The 26,740-nt window shown below is 42.7% G+C and overlaps 2 protein-coding genes across 4 annotated transcripts in view; both read right to left on the bottom strand.

Annotated features, from left to right (window-relative positions):
• CPB2 (carboxypeptidase B2) overlaps positions 1–2,077 on the bottom strand; it is a 49,796-nt gene extending 47,719 nt beyond the window's left edge. Inside the window, exon 1 of the mRNA XM_015538983.2 lies at positions 1,620–2,077. Coding sequence (XP_015394469.1) covers positions 1,620–1,693 — 74 coding nt within the window. The 5' untranslated portion in view covers positions 1,694–2,077. The remainder of the gene's footprint in view (positions 1–1,619) is intronic.
• A 3,780-nt stretch (positions 2,078–5,857) lies between these two features.
• Positions 5,858–26,740, bottom strand: part of LCP1 (lymphocyte cytosolic protein 1) — a 64,341-nt gene continuing 43,458 nt past the window's right edge. Inside the window, exons 14-17 of one of the 3 annotated variants that reach the window (XM_042972366.1) lie at positions 25,656–25,779; positions 22,383–22,507; positions 19,473–19,645; positions 5,858–5,877 (exon numbers count right to left, since the gene is read on the bottom strand). In XM_042972366.1, the coding sequence (XP_042828300.1) occupies positions 19,513–19,645; positions 22,383–22,507; positions 25,656–25,779 (382 nt within the window). In that variant the 3' untranslated portion in view covers positions 5,858–5,877; positions 19,473–19,512. Of the gene's footprint in view, positions 5,882–17,938; positions 19,646–22,382; positions 22,508–25,655; positions 25,780–26,740 lie in introns of those variants that run through there. The other 2 variants (XM_042972419.1, XM_007085387.3) reach the window with 2 other exon arrangements.

The following is a 26,740-nucleotide window of genomic DNA, read 5'->3' as shown; positions in this document are numbered from 1 at the left end:
CTTCCAGCCCGCATCTCTCCCAGGCTGCACTCCGGACCACCTGTCTTCTCTCTGCGAACTCACTATGACTAAGTCCGACCTCCATCAAATTAGCTCTCTTCCTAATTTCTAGACTTTTTAGAGGCGGTACTACGCAGTGAAACGAGTTGGAATGAGGGGAAGGTGGCTTTGAATCCAAACTCTTTGCTTCCTGTTTGATTTACCCTTTCTAGGGCTCAGTTTCCTTCTCTTTAAGATGGCATCACAACGATTCCTAGGGTGTAGGAGATGACATTTCCAAGTCGCCGAGCCCAGCGCATGGGGCAACACAGATGCCAAATAACCGTGTGTCCCCTCCCTTTCTCCTCTCTGTAGATGACACTGCCAATGTCTACAGTACCCAGCTGGACACGTTGATATCAGTTTTCCTCCTTCCTTCTTGCTTACCTTTAATTAAAACCAACCATCAAGTTATGGGATGTTAGATCTGGCAAGGATTTTAGAAATTATAGTCATCTGATTCATTGATAACACATAGAGGTATGAGTTACCAATTATTGTAGCAATTTGATTCCCATGTCAATTCAATGACAATCGTTATTTGGTGATGGAATTTGTTGCGTGACACTTGATAATCATATTGAACAAAAAAGAGTCAACCAAGTACAGTTAGATCGGTGATGATGTACAAACACAGTGTCAGGCTCTCAAGCTCTGTTTTCTTAAATGCTGTCCAGCGGCTCTTTCTGACCTAGAAAAGTTTTTTTGGTACACTTTTCCCTGTCCCTAGTATGTCCTTTCTCTCTTTACCATTCACTAAGTGGGGAGAGGCATTTGTCTCAGAGATAATTAGAGAAGAAAAGAATCATAGAAGCGAAACGAAGGGGAAACAATAAGGTAATCCCAAAGGAAACAGTATCAATTTTTAAAACTTATGAATTCACTAGTTAATACATTACAATCTTACACATAACTTGGAACTATTCGTTATACATTATATTCTATGTGCTGGTTCATTTGTGTTCTGCTAACTGGTTTTAGAAGAAAATCTCTAGGGAATCACGCTCGTAAGCAAAATAAGAATTAGATATGCCTCTATATGTGTTCTTTATAACACAACGACTCTTCCTTTCATATCCTATGTAAATACCCTTGCTCAACCCAAACCTCATATTTCATACCTTTTACCTTCTTCTCCTTCCTATGTTCCACGTACAAGAGGAAAGTATTCATAGCTACCCATAGTTGTCTTATTCCTAGTTAATGCAAATTACCCGGTTCATATATTTTGGACGTGGAGACCAAAAAAAATGTAAATCATGTGATGTGTTAGAGTGTAAATAATTATTTTTATAAAAAGCTTCTGTTTCTTTAATCTCCCTAGCCACTGACCGTACATATCATCCAGCATTCTCCCAGTAATGAAACTTGAGCCAGAAACGAAAACAAGACCCTGGCTCTAGTGAGATCCTTATTCCACTGAAAGGTACTATTTGTCGGGCAACACGGAAAGTTTCTGAAAGAGCTGACCTTCAAGCTTTTAACATTTTGCGCCCCAGGTTAGTGCACTGACTGGAATCCACGTGGGGCAAACAAGTGAGGAAAATGGCCCCCCACCATCGACGATTCTCTTGGGTTACCTCTGAAAAGCGAAGACATACAGCTCACACGAGAGGAAGATGGCTACAAGGACTCCAAAGCTATAAAGCTTCATCCCAGCAGCGATTTGCTGAACAACAAAATTCTCTGGAGAAATGGGCCCCGATGCCTGGTTACATAAGAGCCTTCTTTACACACTGGTTAAAATATAATGCCACGGTCCCTCTCATTCCTGCGATCAATTGACTTAGCCTCTATTTCCGCCCTCAAAAAATAAAGTATGATGAGAGTTCAACCAAATAGAAAATATTTAACTCCTCAGGGACGATGAGGCCAGGAAAAACAGTGTAGGAATGTTGCAGAAACATGTCTGGTTCGTTGAAAAGCCATAACCCTGGAGTCTTGACTAATGGCTCATAACCCGTGCTGAGGGAGGTCTCCAGTGGAGTACTAAAGAGATCTTCCCTTGTCTCTATCTTTGCAACATTTTCAGCTTAGATGAAGACGTAGAAGGTGAGTTTCTGAAATTTGTGACTCTTACAAAGGTTGAGAAGGAGAACTTGTATGGAGGATTACAGGATCTCCATTTAAAGAGATGTTTCCTTGTTCATATGAAGTGATGGGCCCACCTGTAAGAGAATAAGAATATTGTGTCCCAGAGAGTTCTTTGAGCCATAAAGAAAAATCAGGTTGCTTTGAATTCATATTTATTTAGGAAAGGCCACCAGAAGAGCCATTATCTAAATTGAAGCTATCACATGTCATTCTGAAGATAGTATCTTAGAACATTTTGTCTGGTTTAAGGCCACATCTTACCTCTGTAAGTGGACGAAGCCTAGGTATTCTCTCTAAATTCCCACTGGTCTATGCATTTCTTGAGGTCAGGGCAGGCAAATTTGCAAAATAAAACAACATTCCAACAGTAGACTTCTGAGAAGGAAAGGATGAAGATTTCAAACGTCTCTCTCTGAGAGTCAAAGCTATTAAAACTTATTTAATGGATTAAAAGTGATCTCCACTGAAACTGCCTTTTGTGTAAGAAAGAAGAAGAAAAAAAAAAAAAAAGAACACGCAAGTGTATCTGATCATTTTAGAGAAAGACACACAGGTAGAACAGACCAGAAATCCACTAGGTTATAGTTACCTACAGCAGGTGGGTAGAAAACTGAGTGGAAAAGATGAAAGAGTAAGAACGGGGAAGAAGAGATGGGAGAAAGAACGCTTCTTGGAGTAGACGTTTTTGAATAGTTCGGAATTCAAAAACACTACAGAATTTTTAGGACCACGTTAATTTTTCACTTACTCGAAACAAGTAAATAAAGTGACTACAAGCAAAAACACATGAACTGAATTATGTTTTTGAAAGACATTTTAAAAAAATGTATTTTTTTGAGAAAGAGAGAGAGAGAGACAGAGAGAGAGAGAGAAAGCGCATGGGGAGGGGCAGAGAGAGAGGCGGACAGAAGATCGGAAGCAGGGTCTGTGCTGACAGCAGACAGCCCGACGGCCTAAGTCAGATGCTTCACCAACAGAGCCCCCCAGGAGCCCCAAACTGAATTATGTTTTTGATGAGTAACATAACTACACTTGAAAGGGAGAGAGGAAAAACTAACCCAAGGACTTTGACTTTGTTTTTGTTTTAAAACACAAAAAGTAACTTTAAAGTAACAGTCAGTGGTTAAAATTTACTGAAAAAAAAAAATTTACTGACAAGGTTTTCCGGTTTCTGTAGTCCCTATTGATTTGTATCCGATGTCTCCTTTCCAGGTTTACGTTTCTTCGCGCCGAAGCAATCTTTCAAAAGTTGCTTTAGTGAAGATCTGTTGGTCGTAGAGTCTGTTACACTTTGTATGTCTGACAAGAACTTCATTCTACCCTCACCTTCAAAGACTAGTTGAACTGAACGCAATGTTCTAGAGCGACAGCTCTCCCATCGTCTTTTGGCATCTACTGTTGCACGGTAGGAATCTACCGTCAGGTCTTGTTCCTCTGTAGATCGTCTGTTCTCTCCACTCCACGGCTTTTCAGGAAGTATGGATTAGCTTTATCTTTTATACTTTTCAGATCCATTACTCCTGTCTAGATGTGAATTTATTTTTTATTATCTAGCTTGGAACCTAGAATGTAATTTTGATCGGAGGATTTAGACATTTCTTCAATTTGGGAAAACCATTTTCTATTTCTTCAGCGATTGTATCTCTGTTAAGTGCTCTGGAGGGACTCCCTTTGGAGTTCCTTGATCTACCTTCTCTGTCTTGCGACTGTCTTTTTCATGTTTTTAAAAATCATAGTCTGCGTCTCTGTGTGCTGAGTCCTGGGTTAGCTTCTCAGTACTACCTTCAAATACACAAATTCATTCTTTGGGTCTAGTTTAGATTACATAGTCAACTGAGCTGTGTGGGTTTTTTTTTTTTTTTAGTTTCAATAACTTTACAAATATTTTCCAACCTTTACAATCGCTTTTTACACATTTATCCATTTTGCTTTTATATCAGTATTGTTAAATATCATTTTAAAGCATTTATTTTAAAAATTTTAATAGATATGTTTCTTTCAGCTTGCTGAGAATCCTTAGAATACTTATTTTAATTTTTTTTTTAATATTTATTTTTGAGAGAGACAGAGTGTGAGTGGGGAAGGGGCAGAGAGAGGGAGACACAGAATCTGAAGCAGGCTGCAGGCTCTGAGCTGTCAGTACAGAGCCCGATGCAGGGCTCGAACTCATGAACTGTGAGATCATGACCCGAGCTGAAGTCAGATGCCCAACCGACTGAGCCACCCAGGCGCCCCAAGAATACTTATTTTAAACTGGTTCTTGGAGTTTCTACACCATGATAGTATCATGGCTTTCAAAGATCCAGTCATCAGTCAGCATGACTTAACTTAGTTACTGGCTTAGTTACTCCTCTGTCTCTTATAGACCAGCAGATACTTATGAACCAGTCCTAGGCAGCAGTGGGCACTTTTTAAAACTGAAGTACACAGGGGTGCCTGGGTGGCTCAGTTGGTTAAGTGTCTGACTTCACCTCAGGTCATGATCTCGTGGTTTGTGAGTTTGAGCCCCAGGTCGGGCTCTGTGCTGACAGCTCAGAGCCTGGAGCCTGCTTCCGATTCTGTGTCTCCCTCTCTCTCTGCCCCTCCCTCACTCATGCTCTGTCTCTCAAAAATGAATAAATGTTAAAAAAAAATTTTAATTGAAGTACATACATTGAAATACACAGATCTTAAGTGTATGGTTAGATTAGTCTTGAAAAATACATACGCTTGAGTAACCCACACCCCTATCAAGGTATAGAACATTTCCATCATTCCAGAAGTTCTTTGATATTTGTCCCAGTTTCCCTTCTACTCTAGCAGCCTCTCTTCCTATTTTATCACCAGAGATTAATTTTGCTTGTTTTAGAACTTCATGGAATCATATACTGTCCTAACCGGTTCAGGGTGTTGTAGCAAAAATACCATAGACTGAATGGCTTAAACAACAAACACTTATTTCTTACAGTTCTGGAAAGTGGGAAGTCCAAGACCAGGGCAAAGATTCAGTGCCGGTGAGAACCCAGCTCTTGGTTCATAGATGGCGGCCTTCTGGCTGTATCCTCACATGGCGTGAAGAAAATGAAAACGAAATGATAGAGCCCTCTGGGATCTCTTTTATAAGTGCAGTGATCCCATTCATAAGGGACCCACCATTATGATCTAATCATCTCCCCAAGGCTCCATGTAAATACCATCGTATTAAGATTAGGTTTCAATATACGTGTGAGGGATGAGAAGGACACAGACTTTCAGTCTATGGCTTGTAGCCTGTACTCTTCTGTGTCAGGTTCCTTTTGCTCTTTCACATTGCTGTGTGTGTCAGCAATTTATTCCTTTTCGTTGTTGAGCAATATAACAGTATTTGTTTACCCATTCTCCTGTCAATAGACATCCGGGATGTTTTCAGTTTGGGGCTATTATGAGTAGAACTACTCCGAATATACTTGTGCGAGGCTTTTTTGGTGGATAAGTGTTTTCATTTCTCTTGGGTAAATATCTAGAAGTTGAATTGCTAGGTAATAGGGATCCTTCGTGTTAAAAGCAACTGTTGTGCCTTTTTCCAAGGTGATTGCACCGTTTGACGCTCCCACGGACACCCTATTAGTTGAGCCTCTAGTTGAGCCACATCCTTGTTGTTACCTGATGCAGTGTGTTTTATTTCAGCCATTCTAGTGCAAGTGTGGCGCTAAGTAATTGTGATGTTAATTTACATTTCATAATGACTGATGATGTTAAGAATTTTGGCTGTGTGTGTGTGTGTGTGTGTTCAGATCTTTTGCCTGATTTTTTTTTAGTTTATTTATTTATTTTTAGAGAGACAGAGATAGCACTAGTGGGAGAGGGGCAGAAAGAGAGAGAGAGAGAGAGAGAGAGAGAGAGAACCCCAAGCAGCACTGGCACTGGGAACACAGAGCCCGATGCAGGGCTCAAACCCACAAAGCCATGAGATCATGACCTGAGCTGAAACCAAGAGTCAAATGCTTAACCGACTGAGCCACCCAAGCACCCCATTTGCCTGATTTTTAATCATACTGTTCGTGTTACTTCTGATTTGTAGGAGTTACTTATATTCTGGACATCAGTCCTTTGTCACGTAGAAGTGTTATGAATATATCTTCCCGAAGAAGACTCTTGTTAGAGTCTTTGGACCATTTTGGAAAATTCAATTGTTTCTCTTTTTGTCGTACCTTGTAGGAGTTCTTTATATACTCTGAATCTAGCTCCTTTGTCAGATATATGTTTTGTGAATATTTTTTGTTACTTGGTGGCTCACCCACTTTTTATTGGTGCCTTTTGAAGAACAGACATTTTTAATTTTGGTGAGTGCAAGTTATCAATTTTTCTTTGATTATTGGTATGTTCTGTGTCTTGTTTAAGAAGGTTTGGATGAGTTCAAGGTCATGGAACTGTGCTTGAAGCTTTATAGTTTGGGCCTTTATTTTAGGCTTATGATCCATCTCGAATTAACTTTTGTGTGTGGTATGAGGCAGAGTGTGAGGTTGTTTAGCCTTCTAGACACCCAGTCCTTCTAACACCATCGACTAAAAACTTTCTTTTCCCTGTGGAATCACTTTGTCAATGTTTTTGCAAAAAGTCAATTGACTGTGGAAGTGTGAACCTATACCATTAAGTGTTGCAGTGATTTTTTTTAATGCTATTTATTTATTTATTTATGAGAGAGAGAGAGAGAGAGAGCAGGGGAGGGGCATAAGGAGAGGGAGAGAGAGAGAGAGAGAGAGAGAGAGAGAGAGAGAGAATTTTAAGCAGGCTCCATGCCCAGCATGGCACCCCCTGTGGGGCTCAATCTCACAACCATGAGATCATGACCTGAGCTGAAATCAAGAGTCGGGTGCTTGACCAACGGAGCCACCCAGGCACCACTGCAAGGATTGTTTTTTTTTGTTTTTTTTGTTTTTTTTTTTTTTTTAACGTTTATTTATTTTTGAGACAGAGACAGAGCATGAATGGGGGAGGGTCAGAGAGAGAGGGAGACACAGAATCCCAAGCAGGCTCCAGGCTCTGAGCGGTCAGCACAGAGCCCGACGCGGGGCTCGAACTCACAGACTGTGAGATCGTGACCTGAGCCGAAGTCGGCCGCTCAACCGACTGAGCCACCCAGGCGCCCCGCAATGATTGTTTTTTTAAAACAGCAATAATAACTAGAAAAGTTCTACATTTTATTTCTTTTTTCTTAAGTTTTTTAATTCATTTTGAGAGACAGTGAGAGAGCACGAGTTGGGGAGGGACCGAGAGAGAAAGAGAATCCCAAGCAGACTCTGTGCTGACTGAGGTGGGGCTCGATCTCATGAACCTTGAGATCATGACCTGAGCTGAAATCAAGAGTCGGGCGCTTAACCGACTGAGCCACCCAGGTGCTCCTAAAAATTTCATCTCTTAAAGTTAGGTCACATGTTCTTGTTTTTTTTTTTCACGTGCTTATGATTTTTTATTGAATGTCAGATATTATGTATAAAAGGATAGAATAGACTAACGTAAATAGTACTTACGCCCTGAATAGTCATATATCTTCTTCTTCAGGCCACTAGTGTGAGGGATTGAGTTAATCTCGGCTACAGCTGAGCTGGGTTTGGGCTTTGCTGTTATTTTCATGACATTTTATTTACCAGAGTCTCAAATTACTTAAGAACAGGGGCAAATCGTCTTTAGCAGGGTCTGACTGCCTCAGGATTTGCTCTCAGTTCTCCTGTTCTGCCCTCAGCGGTCAGCTACATAGGAGAGGGCTCCCAGATCTCTTGCCTCTTCCCCAGTCACAGGTAATCGCTCTGCTACTTTTTTAGAATGTTTACACCAAAAGTAGAACAATCTATAAAATCTAAAAATAGAAGGTATGTAGAACGAGACATCAATAAAACAGAAACAAAAACTACCGTGGAGCAGTCAAAAGTAATGAGCTATCACACCATAGAAATACATGGAGGAAACTTAAAAGCACGTTGCTAGCAAAAGAAACCAATCCGAAAAGGCTGCCTCCTGTAGGATTCCACTTATATGACATTCTGGAAAAGGCAAAACTGGAGGCAGTAAGATCAGTGGTTGCACTGGGCTGAGGGGAGGGAAAGAGGATGCACTGGGGGAACACAGAGGGTTTTTAGATCAGTGAAACTGTCGTGTATAAGAAATATTGATGGGCACATGTCATCATATATTTGTTAAAATCCATAGAATGTACCAAAGAGTGAACCATAATGTAGTCTATGGAATTTAGTTAATAATAATGTATTGATGCTGATTTTCATCAATTGTAACAAATTGTACCACACTAATATAAGTTGCAAATAACAAGGGAAACTGTGTGGTGAGGGAGAGGTATGTGGGAACTCTGTGTTTTCTGATCAACTTTTCTGTAAACCTAGAACTGCTCTAAAAAATAGTCTATTAATTTTTTAAAGGTGGTAGTGTTGAAATCAGACAAAGTTAGCTCAGTCAATGCAAAAGCATTAAACTGGACAAAGATCAATTGGGATCAATAACAGATATAATTAATATACAAGAATCATTAAACTTTATGAATTGAAAAAACACCATGAAAACATAAAGCAAAATGTGACAGAAATTCAAGCATAAATACATAACAACATAGTGAAGATTTTAGCATACTACCATTTTTCTGTGATAATTTAAATAAACAAAAAAGAGATACAGAGAATATATAGTCTGTGATCCAGCGGGGAATGAATGTTTTTGCATGAAAATTTGACTTTCACTTATCTTTCTCACTCTGTTCCCCTGAGAACTTGATAAAAGTAAAGAGCCTAAGTTTTAGGCAATATTATTTATGATAGAAATAACCCCTGCTGGGTAAGTTGTTTCTGGACTAGGAGATGCCATAAATGAGCTGATTGGGACATCATAGCCTTAAGCTTCTCTGAATGTTGTGACTTTTGTAACTGGGCATGTCTCTACAGGGACCCAGGAATCTGTGCCTGTGAAGTGATTATAAAAGGTTGGCTACTGGGGGCATGGGGCTTCTAAGCCAGGGTGATTCTTATAACTTCCTGACATAAATCTCATTCCTTCACATCTGAAATGTCATTTGGGGAGCCTGGAAAGCTGTGTAGAGTGTTTCATTGACTGTTCCAAGAACTACTCAAATGCAACAGGAACTCCTGACATTGCCTTGTGTCAAGCTTTGGTTTCTATCTTATATATTTCTGAGTGAATGGTGCCGAATGAGGTGGGTCAAGGTTTTTGTGAATGTTGTGTTTTCTGAATGTTTTGTTGAACCTAAGAAGACTTCCTGGTGAATATTGCAAGATGGCACACTCAATTTGGTTAATTTGTGGGGAGTTTAATAAAAGTATTGTTTACACTGATGTGGGCAGGGTATAGGGAAATAACAAAAGACCAGTGAGTATACCAAGACTAGTAATTAGTATCTGAAAAGATAAGAACATGGAAATACACAGAGCCATATGCAGAGGGCTGACTGACAAGAACTGTGAGTTCTCATCGAGAAACTCAACCAATTTTTCCTCATCTTGCATGGAAGGAGCTAGAAGAAAAAATATCCTGACCTCACTTTCCTCCTTTCCTTTGTTTTCCTGTGGGGGCTTCTTATGGCTGAGCCCAAAGAACTTGGGTCAGGCAAAGATTTTTTAGATGGAGCATAAAAAACACAAATCACAAAAGAAAAATTTGAAAAACTGGACTTCATCAAAATTAAAAGCACTTATTCTTCAAAAGATAGTTTTAACACAAATAACCCAGTGAAGAAATGGGCAGAAAACATGAATAGACACTTCTCTAAAGAAGACATCCGGATGGCCAACAGGCACATGAAAAGATGTTCAACGTCGCTCCTTATCAGGGAAATACAAATCAAAACCACACTCAGATACCACCTCACGCCAGTCAGAGTGGCCAAAATGAAGAAATCAGGAGACTATAGATGCTGGAGAGGATGTGGAGAAACAGGAACCCTCTTGCACTGTTGGTGGGAATGCAAATTGGTGCAGCCGCTCTGGAAAACAGTATGGAGGTTCCTCAGAAAATTAAAAATAGACCTACCCTATGACCCAGCAATAGCACTGCTAGGAATTTATCCAAGGGATACAGGAGTACTGATGCATAGGGGCACCTGTACCCCAATGTTTATAGCGGCACTCTCAACAATAGCCAAATTATGGAAAGAGCCTAAATGTCCATCAACTGATGAATGGATAAAGAAATTGTGGTTTATATACACAATGGAATACTACGTGGCAATGAGAAAAAATGAAATATGGCCTTTTATAGCAACATGGATGGAACTGGAGAGTGTGATGCTAAGTGAAATAAGCCATACAGAGAAAGACAGATACCATATGGTTTCACTCTTATGTGGATCCTGAGAAACATAACAGAAACCCATGGGGGAGGGGAAGGAAAAAAAAAAAAAAAAAAGAGGTTAGAGTGGGAGAGAGCCAAAGCATTAGAGACTGTTAAAAACTGAGAACAAACTGAGGGTTGATGGGGGGTGGGAGGGAGGGCAGGGTGGGTGATGGGTATTGAGGAGGGCACCTTTTGGGATGAGCACTGGGTGTTGTATGGAAACCAATTTGACAGTAAATTTCATATATTAAAAAAAAAAAAAAAAAAAAAAAAAGATAGTTTTAACAAAATGAAAAGACAAGCCATGAACTGAAAGAAAATATTTTCAAAACACATACTGGGTAAGGGATTTATATCCAACATACATAAAGAACACTTAGAAATCAGGAATAAGACCAAAAAAATTTTTTAGTGAGCAGATTATACAGACACTTTCCTAAACATACAAATGTCCAGTAATCACACACTCAACATCATTAATTACTAAGGAAATGCAAATTAAACCACAATGATATATCACTATCCACCTGTGGAGTAACTAAATGAAAAAAGGCTAATAATATGAAGTAATAGTGAAGATGTGGAATACCTTGAACTCTCATACATTGCTTGCAGGAATGCAAAATGGTACAGTCATTTTGAAAAAGTTTGGCAATTTCTTATGAAGTTAAACATACTTACTATATGTCCTAGTCATTTGCTTTATGTATTTACCCAGGTGAAAGGAAAACAGTGTCTATGCAAAGACCTGAATGTTCATAACAGCTGAATATTCAAAACATTGGGTGTCTCTAGCAGTTTTATTTATAATGGAAAGAAAGAAAGAAAGAAAGAAAGAAAGAAAGAAAGAAAGAAAGAAAGAAAACTTTGATACAAACCAAATGTCCATTAACTGGGGAGTAAATAAACAAATTATGGTACATCCATACAAAGAAATGCTCTTCAGCAGTATAAAGGAAGAGACTACCGATCATGCAACAAGATAGATGAATCTCAAAAGCATGCCAACTAAAACTGGCAAATACTACAAGATTTATATTGTATGATCCCAACTATATGATACACTATACAAGGCAAAACTATAGAGACAGAAAATAGGTTGGTTGTTGCCAGGGACTGGGGCTGGTGGGGAAGAAATTAACCCGCAAAGAGGTACAGGAGAATTTTTTTGGAGTGGTAGAAAGATTCTATATTTTGACTGTGGTGGTAATTACATGATTGTTTACAGCCAAAATGTCTCAAACTTGACACTTAAAAGTTGGATTTATTTTTCTGAAGAAAAAGAAAAGAAGAACAGAAGAAAGGGAGGTAGGAAGGAAAGAAAGACGAAAAAATGGAGACAAGTTTTCTTCCTTGTTCTGCATCTCTCCCTGAGATTTCTGACCTTGATACCTTTCATGAAGAATAAAAAGAACGTAAAGTTTGATCAGATGGACTCCACCCCTAGTTCACAGGCAAATCTCTTAGCCCCTCAGAGATGCAATTTCCCCTTTTGAAAAATGAGATTAATAAAAACCTCTGTCAGAGGGCTGTTGTAAGGATTCAGTAGGATAACATTTGAAAATAACTGGCAGAAACAAGTGCTCGAAATGTCCCATTTATATAAAAAACATAAACCAGCAAGGGCATTGGCAGGGACCAACATGTTCTATGCCTGGAGCCTTTTCCGGCTCATTGTGACCTTGCTACAACTCGTCCTCTTCCTCTGATGCTCCCAGAGCTAGGTGATGAGTCACCTCCCCAGAAGAGAATCTAGTTCTGGGAGACCTAGCTGACTGAGCATGTCCCGCGGGACTCAGCTAATTTATACATTTGTTCTCCAGCCAATTTGGAAGATCAGCTGGCAATAATAATATGGCAAGTTCTTTTTCAAGAGCCCTAGCCCTCAATTTTTATTAAGACTGTGTAAGAAGGTAATTTCCCCTGTGAGGACTGGTCTGCTTTGCCTTTCTCTCGGTTGGAGCAGCCTGAGGATAAGGGCAAGTGCCACTGAGATCTTGGCTGGTCTCACCTGGATACAGAGCTCAGGCTTATTGTTAGGTAAGCACTAAGAGAGTCAATTAATCTATTATTTTTATTATGAGTTCAGGTGCAACTCAAGGTTTCCTTTCAAAACCATTCAGCCATTAAAGCTGCATAATCTTGGGAGGTTTTGAAGACACTTAGTTGATAAATGTTTTTTCCTTCCATATGTTCTCTCTCATGTTTATTCACGAAGAGTGAAGCAGTTTTATAATTTGCACAAAGGTTTGGTGTATGCGGGCCCTTGTGTTTCAAGAGGGGAGAAAGGATAATGCCATCTCCGAAACCACTGAAGAGGGGGATTTGAGGCATGAAGGCAGGGAACTCTCTTCTGGGTTCTGATATCCTTGCTTTGGCCAGCAAGAGCCTGAGACCTGTGCCACCAAGAAGCTTACGTGGCACCCAGACAGGCAAATGCTTGTTGGCTAAATTGTGAACAAAGCAAGGTTTGTCTTGGGAAATTTCCACCCCCTCTTTCCCCCTTTCTAAATCATCATCCCTTCTATTGGTCTCCCCACTTTCTAACATGCTTCCCCCAGTCCTGCCTTTGAAGGGTACACCAGGCTATAGATCTGTAGTTCTGAAACTTGACTCTATATTGGAGTCATTTGGGGATCTTTTAAATATTTGTCTGCCCAGGCTGCCCCATCGGATCAGTTACATCAGAATCTCAGAGGAAGGGGTATAGGGCATCAGCATTTTGTTAAAACCCCCAAGATAATTTCAATGTGCAGTTAGGGTTGAGAACAGGTGTTCTGGAACAGAGCTTCTCCAAATGTGCTCTGCGAGTCACGGACTCTCCTAGGTATTTGTGGAAAATGCAGGCTCCTGGACTTATCACCTCTATAGGCATTGAATCTTGTGAGTTCTGGGAAATTTGTATTTTAACAAGCTCCCCAGGGGATTCTTAAGTGCCCCAATGTCTGAGGACCCCTACTAACCCTTTCACTAGACCATTTACTTCTCGTGGTATGGTGGGTCTCACTCCCCACCAGCCATACTAGTCTTTCTTTCAGTTTCTCAAAGACAACCACTGGACCTTTGCACATTGTAGTTGCTCCCTTGGAAGGTACTTGCCTCTCTCTCTTTGCCATTAGAAAATTTCTAAAGAGGGGCACCTGGGTGGCTCAGTAGGTTGAGCGTCCAACTTCAGCTCAGGTTATGATCTCGCAGTTCACGAGTTCGAGCCCCATTTTGCTGATGTCAGCCTGTCAGTACAAAGCCTGCTTCAGATCCTCTGTCTCCCTCTTTCCCCCCCAACCCCTGCTTGCATTCTCCCCCACAAAAAATAAATATTAAAAAAAGAAAGAAAGAAAATTGGTGAAGATAACACTGATGAAACTATATCCCCCAGAAAGTCATTTCAACGTTCATGTTTTGAGGGAGAAAAGAGTAGGCTCTGGAGGGCCATGATCCCTGTCCTTGGGACAGTTTGGTTTACTACATTATTTGCCGTCACTGGAAATCATAGAGAGATTGCTCCAGAGACCATGAGAGAAAATCCAGGAGGCTTGATGTAGGTGGGGAAGAAACAGAAGGGAAGAGCAGTGTTATGGTGCCGGGTTGGATGTATTTAAATGGCGGCTCTAGGCGTTCAGTGAGAGAAGGCCAGGCCAAGAGACATATTAAAGGTATCCGGGAGGACCAGGAGATAAAGCTTGGGCCTGTGCCTGGGAATGGGTGCCACAGGGAAGGGGGGGGGGTCAATGGAGAGAGGAACAGCAAAGGGCAAGGCTGGGTGGTGGGGGATGCATCCAACTAAAGGGCAAAACCACTCTAGCTACTTTGAAAATTTATTGATGATGGGAAAATGTGAGTAGAAAGTTGTTTTAATCTCTCAAGTCTACTGTAATTGGGAAAGTGGAATTTAATTGAAAGCTGATTAAATTAACTACCTATCAACTGTAGATCTTTCAAGAAAGCTTCTATTCTTTTAGGACAGTGTTTCTCAAACTTCAATGTGCACGTGAATTAACTGGGAATCTTATTTAAACGCAGATTCTGATTTAATAGGTCTATGGCAAGGGCTGAGATTGTACATTTCTAACCAGCTTCCGGTGCCTTTGGCCTGTGTACTACCCTTCGGGCAAGAAAGTTTGAATATTTGGGACTCATCATTGGGACCTTGGGATAGCCAAGTCCAGAGAAGCCTACTGAATTATCAACTTTAATGCTACATTACACATAGCTTTATAATTATTTGCATGCATTCTAATCCTCTAAAAGTTCCTATTCCAAAAATGATATATGATAGCTCTCTATTAACCAAAATACCCATTTAAATGGAAATCCCCCCAATAAAATGGAAATCCCCAATTTTGACATGCTAGATAACAAAACTTACTGCCATTTTGTTGACCTGCCCCTGAATTGTTTTATTATTTATTTTTGAGAGAGACATAGAGTGTGAGCAGGTGAGGGGTAGAGAGAGAGGGAGACACAGAATCCGAAGCAGGCTGTAGGCTCCAAGCTGTCATCACAGAGCCCCACACGGGGCTCACAAACTGCAAGATCATGGCCTGAGCTGAAGTCAGACGCCTAACCCACTGGGCCACGCAGGCGCCCCTGCCCCTGAATTGTTAATGGTGAAATAGTGGGGATTGACTAGATTATCTATGCTTCTGTGCCTGACACAGATGGATTATTAAATATACGTAGACTTCAGACCTGAGAAAACATTTACACAATTTTCTTTTCTAACTTTGTTTTTTTTTGGTCACTCCTGCACAGACTCATTTGGTAAATCTTCCAGAAATGGCGAGAACAGGACCCTGAGTAAAGCGTTGTCTTCGGCAGCTGCCTTGATTACTGGAATTTTATTAGGAAACTATCAAAGGAACTAGATTTCACAAGATCAGTCAATGCTAACTTGTCATGAGCATCACCTCTGGTTTCTGGATCATGAGGCTGGCAGTGACGTCGGGTCAAGTTCACCAAGAGTCCTGCCAGCATTTAATCCACGTGTATTGGTACACCGGGTAGACGGAGAACAAAAGTCCATTACATCTCAGCAAACGCTGTGTTGACAACAGGTACGGTAACTTGTGCAGCAGGTTGGAACGGGAGCCATCCAGGGACGCTGGGAGCACACGGAAATGTGTCTTGTGCGGGAAGCATCAGTCCGAGATGGGCTGGTCTACGGTGGGCTGAACCTATGCAGCTTTTACAATCAAGACCGCAGCTGTGCTTCCGGGAACAGACTAGACTGTGTGCGTGTGTGTAGGTGGATAAAATCACTCCGGCTGAGACTTTAAAAGTACATCTAGTCCATCACATTGCATCAGACAGCCTCTCATAATTTCCACACACACAGGAACACCTTCCGTTCTGAAACCTGAGTATGCATGTCGGCTTTATCATGCCCCGCCCCCCCTCCCCCCCCATGACCTTCTCTGTTTGGCGTCTCTCATGGTCAGGAAACACTTATGTTTAATATGAATCAATTTTGAGAGCGCTGAGCTCTTATTAAAAGTCTGGAAAAATGCTTGGTTCTGCAGGGAATTTTGACATGTATAAAGCATGGTTCTTGCCTTCCCATTCATTGGAGGACAGCTCTTCTCCCAGTTTTGGCAACCCTTCATTCAGAATTAATTTTCCCCTGAGCTCCCATACCTTATTTACAAATTTGTTATAGCGTTTATCACATTATGCCTTTTATTACATTTTGTGTGTGCACGTGTACACACATTATCTCCTTGGATCAATATGCTTGTTTTTGTTTGTTTGTTTTTTTGTTTTTTTTTAAGTAGGCTCCATGCCTAGTGTGGGGCTAGAACTCACGACCCTGAGATCAAGAGACGCGTGCTCTCAATTCAACATGCTCCTTTAGGTATAAAATGGAGAAGTTGGGATCAGCTTAAGGATCCATTTTGTCAGATAATTTGAAGGAACTTAAAAGAGGACCTATGCTTTACTATCCGACGTTAATACCTTTGATCGAGACGGAACTTGATAAATTCCTGTCAAATTAGAATGAACATTCTGTGCACAGGAAGTAGATATATTATTATCCACTGTGGCCTTATTTGCTGAGGCAAACAATCAAACAGCCTAAATATCTGTTTATAAGCCACTGGTTAAATGCAGTTTGGGATATCTAGATAATAAAAGACTGTACCCTAACGAAAGGATGGAGGCAGGTCTATGCATACCAATATGGAACAATCTCCAAGACACGGTGTTAAGTAAAAAAAAGTGAGATGCAGAATTATGGGTATGGTATGCTAATATTTGTAATAAACAAGGGGTGTCTGTGTGCACGCGCGCGTGTGTGTGTTATGTGTATAGAGTATTTCCGGAAGGATACAAAAGGAATTAGTAACCGTGGCTGCTGACCAGGAGCGGAACCGGGGGACGGGGCAGGGGGGTGTGGTGAGTTGATAAACCAGCCCTCTCGGGATAAGACAAAGAGCCCCATTTGTAGAGTTGGATCACATATGTGGCGTGAACACCTCCATCGCGGCCATTTTCGAACAATGATTTAACAACAGGCTCCCAAAATTGGCTCCAGTGAGGTGATGGGAGCTGGCTTCAGGGCACACACCTCTAGACCCAGAGGTGGGAAGTTGGGCCCCTCTCCACTGTAAATCCTCTGGTACGATTTTAACTTCTGATGCCATATTTGGATTGACTAAAAAGTGACAAACCTTGAAATTTAGAAAAATTATCACGACTAGCCTGGTAGACTCCGTTAGCCTTCTCCTCCCCAAGAGGCTGAGTTTTCCTTCCTGGTGCCTGGTCGGGCTTTGTCAGGTGAGCTATCGACTCAGCCTTGTACGAAAAGGAACCATTCCCATCTGTAGCCTCTCGGTCATACAGGAAGGCGGCTACCTCCTGAGTGTGAAAGCTGCAGGAATGTTCAGGCTGGGAAAGAGCCACCTCCAGAAAGAAGCTGTTGGTGAAGCCGGGACTCCCAGCTTCCGGGCAGCTGTGTGCGTGTGACAATCGTCTGCTGGCCCTGCCACATAGGCGCTTCTCCATCACAGTGGCTCACCTGAGAGGATCCGGGCTGCAGAGAAATTCCTCAGCATTCTCCCCACGCTCCTTCCCGTCCTGCATCCCGCCGGCCAACGTGCGGACAGCCAGGCTAGAGAGGGGACATCAGACACGGCCAGCCAGAAAGGACTCCCTCTTGGCTCATCCTAGAAGCCATCTTGCACCAAGTTCCACGTCTGGCTTTTGCTCATGACTGGGTTCAATGTGTCCAACTCCAACTGACTCTTCAGTTTTTAGCTAAAATATTTCTTCTAAGGCTGTCTCCCTCTGTTGTTACTTACCACTTCTGCCAGTTCAACCTCAGTCTTTCCTGATGGGCTGAGCACGATGCGACTTATTTGGCGGCATATTTCTACCATCTGGCACAATGCCTACCACATCTATTAGGCCCTTTAGTGCATGTTGGCTGAATGAAATAACAAGTTATACTACATGCCCACAAAACTTTCAAAAGGAAACATCCGGAGACATCTAATGAAGGGAACATTTTATTTGGAGAGATCTGGATCACTATTTTATCTTCATTTTCCATTAAGGCAGTAACAATCTTCCAGGAGGCAGGCGGGGGAGAATCATCTGAGGCTACATTAAGTTCAGTCTAAGATAAAGCCAACCGCTTTGTGTTCAGATGCAGCAGAAATATAGATTATGGGCCGGGAGAAGCCACATACTGGCTTCTCGAACCTGCTGCCAGGGAACAGATGTGGGGCGAGGCATTTCAATTGCTTTGAAAAATGGCTAAGTTCCATTACAAGATACCTCGTTGATGAGCCTTGTCACCATGACGGAGGGACCCTAGTGTTGGTTCACAATGCTCTGTGGCTCTTTAGCCTTCAGTATGCTTTCACGGAAATCGTATAACCTATTCAGGCTGCTCAAATTCACACTGTTCCTGTGGTTTGGCTTCAGAATTCTTTAAATGTCATTAGGTGTACATAACGCTGTGGAGGGTGGCACTGTTCATTGGCACACATCGGCCCCTTGAGCCCGGGGGTGACAAAAAGCATCTGAAGTACCAAAAAAGTAAACACTGATAGTATGGCCTTGCGGCAACCAGATGCACTAAGATCTAAGAGAGCAAACGAAAGCAGAGCTGAGTGGTTAGTTAGCCGTACCCCAGGCGGCACCCCGGTGGGTGGGGGACAGAGGCTTTGCTATGGCTCCACACTTCCCCCTAGTGGTCGGATGCTCAATGACACCCTCCTTGGACGTCACCTGTCTGGAGTTCGCAATCTTTCTGAAGGCACAGTATTGAAGATGTTAGACCTGGCCCGAGCCCAAATTCTAGAGTTAAAAGCAGAAGCTTCCTATTGGTTGACAAAACCAAAACTTCACGACATTTGGGACCCTAGTTCTGAGGGAAGGCTCTGACGATGTTTTACTTCTGCAGGTCTCCAGAGATTCTGGGGACCCCACCAGCCTGACTGGTTCGTCAGATGCTTCAAATGGCTCAGACATGACGACGGGCAGCAGGGGTGGGCCACAGAGAAGGTATAGTTTGGAGAGAGTGTGGAGCAAAGCCGGAGGAGACAGAGTGTAGGAGAAGGGGAACAGAAGGTGAGGCTCGTAACAGAGCAAATGTTGCCTTCCGGAAACAGGCTTTAAGGACTGGTTTGGTGATATCCCCCTCTCCTGGTTCTCACCTTGAACAAAAAAGGCAGCTAAATTAAGCCAGTTGGAAGTACTGTTAAAATTAATAACACCGCAGCTACTAAACGTGACTAATGGCAAAAGCATGAAGGATGCCTGGAAGATAAGGTTTTTTTTTTCCCCTCCAAATTTTCAAAGAGGCAATAAATTCAACCATAAAAAAATATTTGTAAGAGGTTGCGTTTGTTTGTTTGTTTGGTTTTTTTGCAAAGAATGAAGCATTTTTGTTAAATACCGGACAGGCTACCTGGCTGAACAAACATACACTTTTTGGAATCCTGTGTCGTGTCACCGGGTTGAAAACTCTGGAATGGCTTGAATCGCCCCCCTGCTTTTTGTAGGTGTCCCGTGCTCAGCCAGTGTGTGTGTGTGTGTGTGTGTGTAAGGCCCCTCTGGGCCTTACACCCTCTTCATGCCTTTCCCCATGAGGCAAGCAAACACTGTCATGACCATTTTGGGATTCACTTCAACCAGGTCTTCTGGAAGGGCGTACACTCTTGCTCCGATTTTTCGAGCCATAGAGATGGCATACCTAAAAGGAGAAAAGAGGAAGGATGAGGGGAGCCTGAGGAACAGCGGATGAAGGGGACCCCTCAGGATCAGAGTTACAGTCGTACCACATGCTACAGACCACACGCCATGTGCCACATGCCCTATGCTCTGCAGGACTCACGGCTGGGACAGCGGGAGCCAGTCACAGCATCCTTCCGCTTTGGGGAGCCGAGCTCGGCTCCACAGAGCTCCGGGCTCCACCAGACGTGCGGTCTCCGCTCACGACAATTACCAAATCTCTCATCTGTCCTTACGGACCTCCCTAGCTCCTGCCGCTTCTGATGCCTTCCCCAAGAGGATCCGCTCGGGCTGCAGGGCAGCAAAAGAGGTCACAGGACTGAAAAGGATGGGTGCTGCGACAGGTCTTCGGACCGCATTGCAACGACAGAAACACTCGCACAAGGGAGAAAGGAGGGGAGATGCGTCTGTCATACTTTGACCTCACGCGTCAGTTCTATTCTTTGCCCCGTTGCAATCGTTGCCCACGGAGGCATGCATTTTTTTATGCTACTCTAACACTAGAATAGCCAGAGTTTCACAGTACCCATTTTTCACGTAAAATTATCACAGCTCCAGTGGAACAGTTTGCTCTGTTTTTATAATTATATGAAGATAATTTTTATGAGTTATGATCTCTTTTCAAATGAGCCCACACTACTACCTGGAAACTCTTTTTTTCACCTCGGCGATTACCTCTCAGTAATAACCTGTAAGTAGTAACCTCTTACAATGACGACTCCAGAGATTCTCCCTGCCACCCAAGGCCCCATTATGCCCTCTGCTCTGTAAACCAACTTAACTCTTACTCTATTGATCACATTAAATTAAGAGCCTCAGGCAGGAGTGGTCCCCATTTTTTGCTCCCTGCTCATGTCTCAATCACTGCCTCTACATTCATGATCAATGGAATAAAAATGTATTTCCCCATTATAAAAGGGAGAGGGGAATCGTTGAAAAATTAGAAATAAGAGCCTCAAAAAATCATGCAAATCTTGCCACCATAACATAGCCATTTTTGGGCATTTTTGCAGAATTCCTTTTACCATTTTTCTCAGTAATTTTGTATCCTGTCCTTAGAGAAGAGTGCTCGAGAGCCTGGGCTCTGAAGTCTGATTTTGAATCTAAGCTGGACCACTTAGTAATTCTACGACCTTGGGCTCTGTAAGTGAACTTGAGGAGCTTCAGATTCCTTCAGCCTCATCACATTCCCCTTGAAAAACTAGGCCCAAGTCTTTTTTTCTTTTTTCTGGGCCTTCACACATATTCCTCCCTTTAGCATCCTTTCTGCCTCCTTCACCTGGGTACCCCCACCTCTTTATTACTTGCCCTTTCAATTTATCTCATCTTAGATGTTACTTGCTCCGTAGAGCTTTGTTTCCCTTCCTGTCCCTTCCATAGTACCCCGTACCCCCTCCCCCCACCATCTCTTGTAACTGCCATTTGTAATTCCAGCATACAAGGAACAAAGGACCTACACTTCCCCAAACTGTGAAAAGAAGAATACTATTGAGGTTATGAACATACAGGGCTGCTGGGCACTACTCAACTTGTTAATTCTGGAACTTTCTGATGGGTTGAATTGTGTCCCCCCCCTCCCCTGCCCAAAGATAGATGGAAGCCCTATCCCCTAGTAACTCAGATTATAACCTTCTTTGGAAAGAAAGTTGTTTCGGATGTACTTAGTTACGATGAGTAGAGTGGGGAGTAGAGTGGGGCCCTAACCCAGTATGACCAGTGACATAGAGGTCATAGAGGAGACACAGACACAGAAGGAAGACAGCCACATAAAGTCATAGACACACAGGGAACAAGATCACCTGGAGGGGAAGGCAGAGACTGCTGGCCAAGGACTGCTGGCCATCACCAGAAGTGAGGAGAGAGGCACGGGACCGACCCTCCCTCACAGCCTCAGAAGGAACCAACCCTGCCGACACCTCAGTCTTGTCCTTCTAGCTTCCACAACTGTGAGACAATACATTTCTGTTGTTTTAAGCTGCCCTGTTTGTGGTATTTGGTTGCGACCACCATCGGAAACTGATACAATCTGTTCCGAGAAAGACACTCCTCCAGAGGATGGGTCAGCAAACTTGCCACAAAAACTCACAGAGTCCACATTTTAGGCTTTGTGGGCTTTGTCGCAATGACTCAAGTCCACCCTTCCAGCAGGGAAGCGGCTACAGAAAATATATAAATGAACAGGCACGGCTATGCCAATAAAACTTTCTTTACAAAAGCGGACAACAGACCAAATTCGGCTCACAGACTATCATGTGCTGACCCTCACTCTACATGCCAAAGCTGCCCTCAGGGAGCCGCTCTCAAGCTGGTAAAGACTCTGGTCTTGAACCCCACCCCCTGCCTATTCATATGCATGGATAATCACAAATGGGATGTTTATATTTGGGCCTGCCATGTACTTTATTTAGGAAGTCTCCCATAGATTATGATTAGGACATTGGTTTTATGAAACTATAGGCTTGCTTCTCAACTGGAAGAATATTCTTGTTGTTCTCGGTCTTGCCCCCATGCTTAACACTAGGACTCTTCAGCTACTATTGTACAGTATCTAAAATAATGATGATGGGACACAGTAAATAATGAGAACAAAAAGCATCAGTAGTGCAACAAACTGTGCGAAGGCACAAGCAATAGACTTTACAGCTGTCCAGTTGCCAGCTGGGTCCCCCGCCTCCCCGGCCTCAGGTTTGTTTACGTACTTTGCATTGTTGAGTTTCTCTTCATCATTCAGGTTTTCCGTCTTCAGAAGGTCATAGTTAATGGAACCCGGTTGAATGGCATCAATGAGATCCAGAACAGGTAGACTTGTGCTAATCTTTGGGTCCTGCGCAGAGAGAAAGAGTTGGTCCATCAATATGCCCCCAAGTTACTTCTGTTCAGCTCAAGGGAAATGGCTGGTTCTTTCGTCTTTTTTTTTTTTAATTTTTTTTTTTTAACATTTATTTATTATTGAGAGACAGAGAGACACAGAGCGTGAGCAGGGGAGGGGTAGAGAGAGGGAAGACACAGAATCTGAAGCAGGCTCCAGGCTCCGAGCTGTCAGCACAGAGCCCGACGCAGGGCTCGAACTCACGAACTGTGAGATCATGACCTGAGCCGAAGTCAGTCGCCTAACCAACTGAACCACCCAGGCGCCCCATCTTTCGTCTTAAATACGAAATAAATACAGCCTACACTGGGAAATGCCACAGTGTTCCACACGGTGTTGCAAGTCAACTGTAGCTTCTGTAGGGGCACCACCAACTTCCTGGCGCCTGCCTCACTAAGCTGAGGAAACCCACTGTCTGCCCACAGGCAAACAGTGAATGGAAACAGGTTCATATGACATCCCGGAAGTGACTGGCAGGGATCATGATGAGGCCCCCGCTGGGCAGGAGTTTCAGAGGACGCCCCTTTCTTGGAGACCTCAGGGAAAGAATAGAGTCCATGGGTCTAAGGAGGTGGTTGTGGCAGTTGTGTGATTAAATGCAGTGACGGTAACTAGCACTTGTCGGTGCCTCACTGTTTGCCCAGAACTTTCTCCTAGGCCACCTCACGTGTCACTGCAAGCCCCAGGTATAGGCATCTTGTCTTAATTTATAGCGAGTGAAGAGAGTTTCTGAGGTTAAGTGCCTCACTCGTAAGTGGTGGAGCTGGGATTTGAACCTGGGTACTCGGACTTAAAATCCTGGGCTCTTTCTCTGGCACTGTGAAACACTGTGATTTTCACACATAGAGCCGTGGATGCTCCCACGTGCTCTCCCCCGTCCTGGGGACCTGTGAGCACACATGGCGAGGCAGCTGCCCACACCATCTGAGCACAGTCAAGTCCAAACACTGCACACCTGGAGGGTCCAAATCAGAAAAATCTCTTTTTTTAATTTTTATTTTTGAGACAGATTGAGAGCATGAGTGAGTAGTGAAGGTGCAGAGAGAGAAGGAGACAGAGGATCCGAAGCGGGCTCTGTGCTGACAGCAGACAGCCTGACGTGGGGCTTGAACTCACGAACCGTGAGATCATGCCCGGAGTCAAAGTCGGATCCTTAACTGACTGAGCCATCCAGGCGCCCCTCAGAATAAATTCTTAGTAAGAAACAAGCTACAGGACCCCTGCAAGATGCTAGGTCTCTAGGATTGGTCCTCTGGATAAGACGAAGAATGATATTTTTAAAAATATAAAGGGTCCATTTTTATTTACTTCTTGGTAATAGGAGAACTACCACAAAAATAAATTACTATGTAATCACAACCATTTCCAGCGTTAGCCTGAGCCTTGATGAACAGCCGCAAGGGAAACAAAATGGAAGGGTCTGAGTCTGGCCGTCTCTCCTACTTTCTGCCCACCATCTTGCCGAAGCGCCGATGGGCAGAGATGACCAGCACTTGGCGGCATTCACAGATGAGAAGGGGACCAGGGCTATTTCCAAAATGGTTCATCAAGAGTGAATTGTGTTCAGTTTTTTAGGGTTTCACTTAAAAAGAATGTGGGGCTAATTTGACTTCTTCCGTGTGTGTGTGTGTGTGTGTGTGTGTGTGTGTATGTTTTACTTCATCAATTCTATAATGACTTAGTGAGAAGACAGGAGAAAATTAGCCCAGAGCAACACAAGAAACCAAAGAGCTGTCAAACATTCCCAGGAGTGAGTCCCAGGAGAAGGCCCCAGAAGCCCCAGGGTGACCTGGCCGGCCCCAGCGGCACGTGTGTTACAGAAAGATTGCACTTGGGGCTATCTACCCAATCCCTGCATAGTAATGGTTAAGCGACCTAGAGGTACACACTGCTCGGTGACCTCACCCTGCAGGTAAAGGCGCATTCCGCTCCCTGATGGATCCTCTCCTGCAATTACTAACTATAACCTCGATTACTTGAGTTCCAGTTTCCTTACCTATAAAATGAGGAAAACAGTAAAGCCGCCTTCACAATGTCTGTGAGATGACCTGAGACATCATAAACAAGGAGCCCCTGCTACTCAGGGCACGCTCCATACTGAGAGTGCTCCCAAACGTGGCCCGTTGTCTGCTTTTATCAATAAAGTTTTATTGGAACACAGCCATGCCCATTCCTATATATACTTTCCCATAGCTGCTTCCCGGCCACCACAGCAGGGTCCAGTAGCTCTGACAAAGCCCGCCTTTCCAAATCTTCTTTCGTTAGACCTTGCTTGCGCCTCTCACCAGCCTCTGCTCCTGCCTCTAGTAAGTTCTCCAGACGGAAGGGTCAGCCGTTATCTGTGATGAGCTCACAGGGAGTGGGCGCTCTTGGTATAGCACAACTCAGAAATACTTCCTACTCTTTTCGGTGGGGTGAAACTTTAAATTTTTTTCTTTATTTTGAAGCAGAAGGCTGTTTTCCTGATTTTGAAGCAGAAGACTGAATGGTGACAAACTGCCTCTGCAATCATAGAAATACAAACGCTGAAGGGGTCCCCTGCCCTAATTCCTGACCTTTAAACCAAAAAAAACATAGTTAAGACGGTCCAGACATTATGACACGAATCAGGTGTGCAAGTCCCTAGGGGAAGGATCCAACTAATGTATGAAACACGAGTTAAGAAGTTTAATAAAATATAATGCTGTTTTTAATAAAAATGGGATTTGGATACAAGTACACAACTACTTTTCTCCGAAAAAAATATCACACGGGAGATCTTTTGGCATTTTACATTTCACCATCATTATGCTAAAAATCTGAATCACGGAGCCATGCACATTTAAAAAATATTATATTTTATGTTACTTTGGAAGAAACATGCCTAAAACAAGGTGCTAAAATGATGGGTTTTTTAAATTAATTATTTCAGGAGAAAGCGACAAGAAATTTGTCAATGAAACGGCCTGTGACCGTCAAAACAATAATGGGCCATTCAAGCAAAATCAAAATTGGAGAGGGAGACTCAGATACCTCACACTGAAGGTCACTTTAAAATGGAGTGAAAACAATAAAGATTAGCATAGAGCTCAGGTGGCTGTGAGCGGTAGACTAAGATTTTTACCTTGAAACTGGAGATGGATGAACTTTTCTCCGCTTCCTTCAATGTTTCATTCACCCAGTTGACAATAATGTCATCATTGACCTTCTGCCCGCCTCCAATTTCTTCAAGAATATTCAGGGTGTACCTGAAAAAAAAAAATCAAGAATGATTTCTGGAGAAAAGTTGCTAAGGAATTCAATGACACCGAAAATAGCCAGGGTAGAAATGTTCTTTTCTTTCTAGAAATGCCGCGGCACGTAGCCTAGATACCGTTAGGTTTGTGGGGAAAAAAAAAATAACAACATTTGTTCCTTTTAGGAAAATTTAAAACGTAGCTTTATCGTTATTATAGTGAAATGCAGAACAAATACATCCTTCTAAGCACAGTCATTGCTCTGGGTAGGAAGAGAAAGCACAAGAGAAGAGAAGGAAAGGAAAACAGAGCAAAGGATTCAAAACAGTGACAGTCTTCATAAAGGAACCCTAAAAATTGACAAACAATTCAATGTTAAAAAGACCCCAAGGGCCAACATAATAAGGGAAAAAATATAAAAGAGTCTCCTTCTTCTATCATAAAAAGAGAAATACTAGGAATACACGGACTAAAGTGAATCTCTAGTCTGAGCGTAAGAATCACCTTTCACACACACTATTACGAGAATTGGGTTTTGGGTGTGTGTGGGGGGGATTAAAAAGATGCTTCAAGCTCTAGTAAATGAGAGACTGGACTGATAGGTGCAATAAATAAAATGACTTCCTCCCACAGAAAGCAAGGAGAAAGTCAAGATGAGAAATGCTTAGTCTGGGCCCAGAGATAGGATCAAATGCTAAGGAAGTAAAGGATACAAATGGGGTAAGTCTCAGGTAGCTTTTCAAAATGATCCTCTCTTAGAACAAGGCCCTAGTTTTTGATCAGTTCATGAAGATGATGGTTTTTGGCATAAGTGGCTTCGTGTTCCCTGAGAGTGAGCAGGGGTATTGACTTACGAGCATTTACTGTAACATTTAGGAATTTCTGCCGGGTGAACGTGGTAAGAGAAGGCAGATGAACTCATGCTTCATCGGGTCATGTCTATATGCAGCCTCATGGGGCGAACTGAGCTCAT

Source organism: Panthera tigris, chromosome A1 (assembly GCF_018350195.1).
Source record: "Panthera tigris isolate Pti1 chromosome A1, P.tigris_Pti1_mat1.1, whole genome shotgun sequence".
In the NCBI taxonomy this organism is placed as follows: Eukaryota; Metazoa; Chordata; class Mammalia; order Carnivora; family Felidae; genus Panthera; species Panthera tigris.
Note: the sequence above shows the minus strand (reverse complement) of the source record. Positions and strands in the feature narration are given on the sequence as shown.